The sequence below is a fragment of the Lolium rigidum genome, chromosome 2, assembly GCF_022539505.1.
Source record: "Lolium rigidum isolate FL_2022 chromosome 2, APGP_CSIRO_Lrig_0.1, whole genome shotgun sequence".
NCBI lineage: Eukaryota > Viridiplantae > Streptophyta > Magnoliopsida > Poales > Poaceae > Lolium > Lolium rigidum.
In genome coordinates, this window is record NC_061509.1 from 93,942,720 (window position 1) to 93,953,009 (window position 10,290).

General features: G+C 48.3%; 1 protein-coding gene across 1 annotated transcript; it reads right to left on the reverse strand.

Moving 5' to 3' along the window:
• Positions 1-3,996: 3,996 nt before the first annotated feature.
• LOC124692095 (U-box domain-containing protein 4-like) lies at positions 3,997-7,019 on the reverse strand. Its single transcript, XM_047225394.1, has one exon. The coding sequence runs from the start codon at positions 6,693-6,695 to the stop codon at positions 4,506-4,508; it is 2,190 nt and encodes a 729-aa protein (XP_047081350.1). The 5' UTR covers positions 6,696-7,019; the 3' UTR covers positions 3,997-4,505.
• Between the last annotated feature and the right edge of the window lie 3,271 nt (positions 7,020-10,290).

The window sequence follows — 10,290 nt, forward strand, 5'->3', positions numbered from 1 at the left end:
GATAGCCCACGATCCGGGAGCGACCCGAACCGACTAACTGCGACGCGTCCGTCTAGGACTCTGTTCGTTTTCCTGAGCTGCAAAAAGTAAGGAAAGTCTCGGCTCGAGGCTCAATCCACTCACCACGAGCGCGGCGCGCGCGTCGCGTCGCGTCGTGACGTGTCGAGACGAGCGAGCGAGGAGGAGGAGCGCGCGCGTGTAGCACTCCTATTCTCACTCACTTACTAGTGGTGGAACAACCCACCTTATAAGGTGATCTAACTTCCTCCCAACTTTCCATGTGGGACTAAACTTCCCACCTCTTGCCACTCCCTAGTGAGCTGCCACCAACTTGGGCTCAAACTCACAAGGCTGCCACTATGTGGGCTTTGAGATTTATAGGAAAAACTGAAATCTAATTTGGGCCACTAAAAGTGGACCCAATATTTCAACAGGCGGCTGCAGGGTAGCGGCGTCGGCGGGGCGTCAGCTTCGGGGCGGCGGCTGCGGGGCGGCGTCGGCGGGGCGGCGGCTGCGTGGCGGCGACGGGCGCTCGTTCTATCGAGAGATGTATCACAAATCCTCTATCGAGATGTATCACAATCCCAATCTGATTCTGATTTTTTTTCTGGAACACTGATTAAAATGTTCGTTCCGGAGCTCTTTTACGGTGTCATATTATTATAGAATTTACATAAAATTTATCACAGATTTAATCAACGATCACAAAAAATTACATTAGACGGAACCAAAATTTGATTAGACGGAACCAAAGTTTCATGCCAATCACCGTAAAAGAGCTCATATAAGAGATCTTTGTTTCCGTGTGTGCCTGAGTATTTTGTGACATCAGACTCAAAGAAGCTGGTGCGTAAGAACGACGATGGCAAATATCGCGCCAGTCATTCAGATCTTTCGGTACAAAATTCAGAAGTAAACATGCACGAGAGCCCATACGAACGGATCTCCTTCAATATAATGATGACACTACTTTATTTATGGATGGAGAAAGCAAGAAATCTAAAGTTAATTTTTTAGCATTCGAGCAGTTGTTAGGTCTTAAGATTAATTTTCGTAAAAGTGAATTGTTCTGTTTCAGTGAAGTCAAAGACGGTGCCAACCTATATGCCGAGTTATTCGGATCTGGGCTTGGGTGTTTTCCAATTAGCTATCTTAGTACTCCTATTCATTATCGGAGACTGACGTTGGTTGAATGGAAAATTATTGAGGAAAGACTTCAAAAGCGTCTTAGTAGCTGGAAAGAAAAATTATCCTTTTGCAAGATAAAAATACCTCTAAAACAAAAGTCTTTCCATGGTATCTTCGTCGGGATGTGATTCTAACTAAAGATAACCTTGCAAAACGCAACTGACAGAGTTGTACGAAATGTGTTTTCTCTCATGAGAAGAGACAATAAAACACATTTTCTTCAACTACCGGGTTGCTAGATCTATATGGTCAATCATTCAGATAGGTTCTACCTTATACCCACCTCGTAGCATTACAATTATTTTTTGCAATTGGCTAAATAGGGTGGAGTCTAGGTATAAAACGCTTATCAGGATGGACGCGATTGCTGTTGTATGGTCGCTTTGCCTATGTAGAAATGATAAGGTTTTTAATGATAAAAACTCTTCCCTTTTGCAGGTTGTTTACCGCTCTACGGCTTTATTCCGTTCGTGGTCGCCACTTCAACAATTGGAGGATCGCGGCCTTTTTACGAAGGTGTCTACACGGTTGAAGAATACGACCTAGGAGTTCATTTCCCAACATGGGTGGCTGCATAATAGGCGTCTTGCGGCCAATGAAGCTTAGTCGTGTTCGTTCTTTTCAGTTTCTTCTATGGATATTTTTGTTCGTTCCTTTTGGATACTTGAACGGTTGTGTGTATCCTAGTTATGCAGAGGCTGGGTGTAATGCTTAAAACTTTTGAGTAATAAAGCATTCTTTATCGAAAAAAAGTGTGAAACGCATGCTAGCAAGTTATCTAGGGGGTCAAGCAACTTTCATTTTGTAAACTGTTTTGCCTTTTCAATAAAAATGAAAAAAATACACAGTGCAGCCACTTTTCAGCTTCAAAAAAATTATCTCGAGGGTCAGGTAACGAAGCAGTTTGACTTTTTTTTGCCTTTGTACTAGTAAAAAAATAAATAAATAAGCTGAGTCGTGGCAATGGAATGACCTCATCACAGCCTTCCGCTTCTAGAGTTCCTATTCCTCCTCATTCCTTTTTTTTTTTTGAAACACAATACAAACGCAGGGGGCCGTGTGATTCACATGGTTAGGTTCGGGGTCCTGATGAAATCCTTCAAGCTCCGACCGTCTTGTAACCCTTTCTGCATAATAAAGCTCATTTTTACCCGTAAAAAAAAGGTTGCGTGAAGTTCAGAAAAAGCAGTTTGACTTTCTTTCCTTTCGCTTCTGCAGTTGAGATTGCTTCCGAATTGCAATGTCTAATGGTTTCTCTGTTGTAAAAGAAAACAATACTTCCATTATCCCAGGAGCTATTCAGATCTTCAGTACAAAATTCAGGAGTAAACATGCACGAGAGCCCATACGAACGAAACTCCTGTACTTAGGTGTGAAACGCATGCTAGCAAGTTATCTCGGGGGTCAAGTAATTAAGCAGTTTGACTTCCTTTCCTTTGTACTAGTAAAAAATAAGTAAACAAACTGAATCGTGGCAATGGAATGACCTCATCACAGCCTTTCGCTTCTGCAGTTCTGATTGCTTCCGAATTGCAATGTCTAATGGTTTCTTTCTTGTAAAAGAAAACAATACCTCCATTATCCCAGGACCTATTTTTCCCGTCTCTTCTGCCATACGAAAGGGTCAGTTTTGGTCTCTCAATCTCAGTCCATGTCCAATATGATGTGACGCTTTCAGATTACCACATCGGCAGGTGACATTGGGCCCTACATGCCAGCCACCTGAACTACGACAACCACGAAATCAGCGATGTGAATAATCCTCTTCTGCCGCACGAAAAATGCCCTGTGTATTTGGTCACTCAACTTCATGTTGCTCTCCAGGATGATGCTGTCGAACTCTAAGCGCCGTCGGCAGGTGCCATTAGACTCCATCCACATGTCAGCGAACCCAACTAGAAGAACCACACAATCGGCGCCATGAATAATCCTGATACGTATCTCCAGTTCCACGACGAAGATGCTCCAGTCCAGCACATCGCCCTCCTGGAATAGAAGAAGTTTCAGAACCAGTTCTCCTTGTCCCTCCCAAGTCAAACGCAGGGTCCAGCTCAAAAACGACACCCCCAGGGCGACATGTATGAAACAACTTGGGGACTTGCAACCGGTTTATCTCGTGAACGCGGCGAAAAGACGAACGGCGAGGTCTTCCTCGAGCACAAAGCTGCTGAGGATTTTACACGTTTTGCGTTTTCAATATGACCCTGGGCCGAAAAAGTTGCTGCAAAAACAGATTATCGTGGAGCACGTTTTACACCAGCAGGCGTTGCTGTGTTACCTTTCTGCAGATAATGATCAAGCGAACCGCAGCAACCTTTTCAGATAGGGATTTGCGTCCCATATGTGAACTCCTTCAGCCAAATTTCCCGCCTAATCAGAGCATCAGGTGCTGCAAAACGGCCATACTATAAAACCTGGGTTATCTTGCAAATATGTGACGGTGGAAATACTTTCGAAGATGACTCTTTGGGTCTGTCCAACTTACCAGGCTGCCCCTCCAACAAGGTCTTCATCTTCAACCATGGTGGTTGCAACTTGGAAACAGACAAGTGGATCTCCATAATTCAGACGAAAAACAGGCGATTCGATCACCAGGGAACACAGTATTCCACACGGTTTGCCATGAAGGACCCCCAAAGATGGTGACTGGGAACCAAGAACATAAAGCAATGCAACTGTTGTTAGCAGGTCCCCTTGAAGATCCTGTTATCCTTCCAGATCAGCGCCTTCATTACATTACATGAGCATGATATATGGAGAAGGGTCACTTCCAATAATAGGCTCATGACAGCGAACAAAGATGCCTCATCTCCAAAAGCTCCTTTTGGGAACAAATAAAGTTGGCACCCAGATTTCTTCTACAAAGCTACCTGATATTCAATCTGTTTTTCTGTTACAACTTTCTATTACAATGGTACAATCCCACCAATGAAATGATTTGTCATTCCCTTCCATTGTTGCCTCAACACAAGCTACAAATTATTATCCCAGTAGTTTACAACAAATAGCGTTTGTGTTCTTTTTCCCCCATTAAATTGAAAAAAAATGGAACAATGTCCAAGCTTGCAAACAAAACATCAAGCTGGAGCTCTACATGTACATCTAGTAGACTAGTACTATATGTATGTGCACCAGTTATCCACATTTCCCCCCACACACAGACAGACAGACACAGGCAACATGTGATGTATCGCAAGTATTAATTCCTTTGGATTAAATTTCGTATACCTTTTCATCCTGAGCATGAAATGAAAGAATCTTTGGACAAAACTCGCCAGCCAGCCAGATGTAAGATTGTGCCGGGATGCCAGATTCACCTACGGCACGGGCACTGATATGGAAACAGGGTTCGACAACTCTCCGCTGCCAAAGCTCGCGGCGCGCCTCAGCGAGCTGTTCCCTACCAAAGAATGATCCACCACTCTTAAGTTAGTCCCTAGGGACATTGCTGACGGCATTTGGCTCCTCTGGCACATCTTGACGATCAAGCTCGCTTTCTTCTTGGCGCGCTTCGTTCCGGTCAGCGTGATGTTCTGTATTACTGTGTTGAGCCCTGGAAGCTTTGCTACTCTCCGCACCAAGGTCGTGCCTCCACGGCGACAGATCTCGTATAGAGCTGACACGGCATTCTCCTTGCCCTTCGGAGTTCCCCGCCTCATTAATCCGACAAGGCTGGTGATCACGGTTTCGGAGCTCCCAACAAGATGCACGACAGAAGGTTGCTTCATCAGCAGAGCCAGAGCACCGGCGGCTTCCTCTGACACGGTGTCGTTCCTCAGGGCTTCGATCAAGGCTACGACCGCGCTTGACTCAAGCATCCGGCTTGAGCTCTCTGGATGCGTCGAGAGGTTGAATAGCGCCATCACCGCATCTTTCCTCCCCCTCGGCGTCCCCTTTTTCAGCATAGAGGCCAGCTTCTCCAGAGCCCCTGGCTCGTTGGTGATCATCTTCTTGTAATCATGGACAACGGAGAGGCTAAACAGAGTTGCTGCTGCGTTCTCCTTGGCCTCCGTAGTCCACCCATTCTGCAACACGTTGACGATAAGCCGCAAGCAACCCTCCTGCTCCATGATCCGCGTCTTGTTCGGCTCGTAGATGGACAGGTTGAGCAGCGCCGTCACCGCGTTCTCCTGCGCCATCTGATCCGTCGACGGGAGCAGCCTGCAGAGCAACGGGATGGCGCCGAGCTCGGCGATGAATGCCCGGTTCTGCTTCCCAGCCTTGGCCAGCAGCCTGATCTCCTTGGCAGCGACCGCCTTCGCGCTATCGGAACCCTCCACCAGCATCCTGACCAGAATCCTGGCGGTGGCCTTGTTGGCCTCGACGGCCGCCTTGCTGCTGCAGGCGGTGGCGACGCATTCCGCCATCCCCTCGTTGCTCTCCGGCGAATCGTACTGGAAGCAGTAGACTCCGCACCACTGCGAGATCAAGCTGCGGAGCGCGCGGTTGGGCACGAGGCGGTTGTCCGCCAGCACCTGGCCAGAGTTGGGGCAGGTGGAGTGGCCCTCCCCGATCCACTGGATGATGGAGGGGCGGTCGTAGGTCTGGCCGGTGGAGACCACGACGGGGTCGCGCATGAGGTCGAGGGAGATCGGGCAGGAGAACTCCTTGGGCACCGAGAAGGAGGTGTCGTCGCATCCGCCGCCCCAGGACGGGAGGCGCTGCACGTTGCCGGCCGACGGCCAGTAGCGGGCGGCCCTGGCGTTGGCGGGGTCGAAGAGGGAGAAGAGGCTGTAGCGGAGCAGCGCGAGGACGCCGCCGACGAGGAGCAGGTCGGTGTCCTCCTCCTGGCTGAGGATTTGCTCGTCGAGGTACTCGATCTCGGCCTGGCAGGAGGCGGCGTCGGAGATTCCGATGCTGGCGAGGAGGGATTTGAGGAGGGTGGGGTCGGGCGGGTGGCCGAGCTCGAAGTGGTGCAGCGCGGCGAGCAGGCGGTCCCGCAGCGCCGCCTCGGCCGGGTCGTGGTACTGCGCCGGCGCGCGGCGGCGGCAGTGGGCGCGGAGGAGGTTCAGATGGCCGGTGGCGTCCGGGGAGAGGCGGAGGGAGGCGGCGGGGAGGACGTCGAGCACGACGGCCAGCTCGGCGTCGAGGTCGCGGAAGGAGGCGGCGAGGTGCGGGCCCCGGAGCAGCGCCCAGGCGCGGCCGGCGGACGCGACGTAGGAGACGAGCAGCTCGGCGCGGAAGAGCACGACGTAGAGCTCCCGGAAGCAGAGGTCGGCCGCGTCGGAGAGCGCCGCGCCGTTGTCGTGGTGGAGGAGCAGCGAGGAGAGGAGCGCGTCGAGGAGGGCGAGGCGGCGGGAGAGGGCGGCGAGGTTCCGCGGCTGGGAGGGCGGGCGCGGCGCGTCGAGCAGGCCCGCGGCGAGGGAGGAGAGCGCGCGGAGCAGCGGCGCGCCCGAGAGGCCGCTGGGCGCGAAGAAGGCGCCGGCGAGCGGGAGGCGCCTCCGGCGCGGCGTCGGGCGGCGCAGCAGGAACTCGACCGGCGACGAGGCCGACGCCGGCGCGTCCATGGCCTCCCAGCAAGCGAGGACCACCTCTCGTCCACCCTTGGAGAGAGAGAGAAAACAAATATGGAAATTCGTCCGCCCTTTTCTTGGATCCTTGCGTTTGACGAGCTGATTAGGTGGGCGTTAGAGGTTAGGTGGAGAGCGGAGACGGCGGAAATGGTCAGTCCGGCGCGAGCGCACCTGCCCCCTCCGTCGCGTTGCGCAGCGCAGGCGAGCGGTGGCGTGGAAGTCGGAGGAGGAGAAGAAGAAGGCGGGCGAGCCGGAGAAGAAGGGGGAGGAGGACGGCCGACCACGGTTTGGGCTTTCTAGGCCGCTGACATGTCAACCTTCTTCATCGGGATCTACGGTTTTCTTTTTTTCTTTTTCTTTGTTCGGCTACGGCGCCGCGCGGTGTGGGCGTGACGCTACGCGCACAGCTGTCGCGAGCCGCCGGTTTCGTTGACAGGTGGGCCCGCGCGCGTGGGCGTTTGGAATAAACGAGTGGTGCGCTTGCGTTTCGGGATGCCGTCGGTTGATTTTTGCCCCACTATTAACTTCGCTCTCTTTGCACCACATAAAACACGAGGATAATAAAGATCCCGCGTTTCAATTCATCCAGACCAAAATTTGTCAATTTATTCGCAAAGAAAAATCAATTCATCCACACCAAACTTAGGGCTCTTGTCGCAGTAGTAAATGACAAAAATGATTCTACATCTTGGTTTTCAAGCTATAATCAAGATTTTTCATTGGAAAGTGTCACCCAACATCTCTCATCTTTTTAATTTGCCCACATAAAATAAGGTAAGTGCAGATAGAAAACAACAAGATTAAGTATGTGCTAAATATTATTGTTCTTCATTCTCATGTGATGAAACATAAACATATTTTTCCTACATAATTTAAAGTGCATTGAAAAGAGGAAACCACACATCTTTTGGATAAATTTTGGACCTAAATGAGCACTTATTCGTTTTTATTGCAAAAACCAGTTTTGATTTTTTTTAAAACTAAACCACGGTACTTGTTATGGATTGGAGAGTACTCCCTCTATCCCAAAATAGGATGCTTAGGGCATCATCTACAATGCAGGCGCTTAGAACGGGTGCCAGGGTCAAATTCTTGTCCATTATGTCTAGTTCCCGTAGGAGTCTGGGATTTTCCTTCGCATCGACTCCTACTTTTGCGTCGAGCGCTGAACTAATTTACTTTCCCACGCGTGAACTTAGGAGACGCCGGGCGCGCTACTTTTTCAACTCAAAATCACGAGCGAGAGAATCTTGGGCAACTGAATTGCTAGTGTAGTGCGTTGTACATACGGGCGCTTAGCTAATTTCGTTGGCGGACGGATAAGCGCTCACCGTTGTGAGCTAGGGCGCTTGGCTAATTATCAGATTTGTGATGTTTATTTTTAATCACTTCAGCGCCTCACTAAGAGTCCAGCGGTGTACAAGCCCTTATAATATTTCGGTAAAGTCCAACTATATAGAAAAAAGTGTCAACATTTATAATTTTAAATTAAAAAATTAAACCATGATGAAATACATTTAGAATTATGTGCCTTTAAAATTATAGATGTTGACCATTTTTTTTCTAAATAGTTGCTTAATTTTTTTTAAAAAAAAATTGACTGAAAACTACAAGCATCCTAATTTGGGAAGGATGGAGTATTATTTTCTTTCGCTTGTGCAAGGGGGTACTTTGGTCAAACCACACAACGCTTTAAAAGTAAAAGAGGAGCGGTAGGAGTAGGCCTTGGCATTCAAAATGAAAGATTGAAGGCACCGGGCCCCGTGCCTTGGGTTGGGTTGGGAGATGCTGCTACGAGCAGCTGCTACGCAACGTCCTGAAAGTCAACGGTTTCGTCTCATTGCTGACACCGCAGACAGGCATGGCAGGCAGTGGAGAAAACGACCTACGTATGGCTGCATGGCCCACATGGCAGGCCGTGTACCCCCACCTAGTAGTATGATCCTACGACATCTTGCCTGACCCTAGCAGGCGTGACAGAGCTACTGCCCTCTCATCCGTCACCATGCACATTCCTCTTCTCTAGGCAAATTTCCTTTGAAATTTATGACAGGATCTTGTGCGTGTAGGTGTATGCAGAAGGGCATCACAAGTACAAGAACTTACACTGTATGTATATTTTTATACAAAAACTTGCAAAATGTGTTCAGGTGGTAAAAAACTTGTCCTGGATGTGCACCGCTGGTACAAGTTGTGTCTGGAACTACCACGCGTCCCTGGTCCACGGTTAAAACGTTTTTGCAGAGAAGTCCTTATTGAATTCCTCTTCTCTAGGCAAATTTGCTTTGGAATTTATGACAGGATAGTGTGCGAGTATGTAACTACCTCCGCAGATGGATGAAAAGTTATCGTGCTAAGTTTTCAAAGGACCAACGCAGTAGAGAAACAACCATTGCAAATGATGAGAACCGTAGATTAGAAGAGCTAAACATGTAACCACATCGATAAACACGAAAACGTACTAGATCCTAGGAGATCCATCGGACACAGACCTTCACACACACCATCCGTTGACGCTAGACTTACCACTAGAGTAAGCATAGGTCGGGAAAGACCTTATTCTACCATCAGGATTTAGCCGCCACCTCATCATCTTGAATAAGACATTGAAAAACAGCCTAAAGAAGAACCATAACTCTCCCACCGACGAGGGACCACTGTCCCTCACGCCTCCGAGGCCTGAAGGCCGCCGGGTGTGAAGTAGATTGGCGTCGTCAATCCTAGATGGGTTTTCGGTAGAAAGAAAACTTAGCTACGACAGAAAGAAAACTTAGCTACGACAATTAGGCATGTTCTATGCTATCTTGTCTTTTCTGACACTAAACTAGATATCAATACGAACGCCGAAACATGTGCCCTCTACACTAGCTTTGTTATATCACTGCCATCTCGACTCTAGGATGATATTCCACAATTATATGGCATCTTAGTTTTGCGTGATCTAACTTTAACTATTATTTTTGTTAGTAACACACGAGAAAATACCATAAATCATATTAGTGGAAGCTTTATTCGAATATAAATTCAACAATTTACTGTCATTACACATAATTCACGTATTCGTTGGTTAAAATAATTGTCAAAATCAGACTTTCAAATGTGCGCGAGTCATGTAACTATACAGATTTTTTCTTTTAGAAATGGGGAAGAAGCTTTTTCATCTCATTAATTAAGAAAGGATTTTTACAAATATTACAATCGAGCAGCTCGAACCCACAAGTCTACTCTCGTAGTATGATTAAACCTAAATGTTTCACACCCGCAACGCTCCATAGAGCCGCCTCTGCTTCGAGTTGGTCCATAATTACCGTAGGCATGGTAGACTGATGACCCACAAGTATAGGGGGTGTATCGTAGTATCTTCGATAAGTAAGAATGTCGATCCCAACGAGGAGCAGAAGGTGTTGACAAGCAGTTTCGATGTAGGTTTCACTGTAAATGCTCACAGACAGATATTCGGGGGGTTTTGATGTAACAGATAAATAAAGTACAAGTAAGTAAAATGCGAGAGAAATAATTGCAGCGAGTGGCCCAATCCTTTTTAGCACAAAGGACAAGCCGGTTTGTTTACTTATAATGACCAAATGTT

Excerpts from the sequence above, each read along its gene's own strand:
- LOC124692095 (XM_047225394.1), bottom strand. The coding sequence starts at position 6,695 with ATGGACGCGCCGGCGTCGGCCTCGTCGCCGGTCGAGTTCCTGCTGCGC.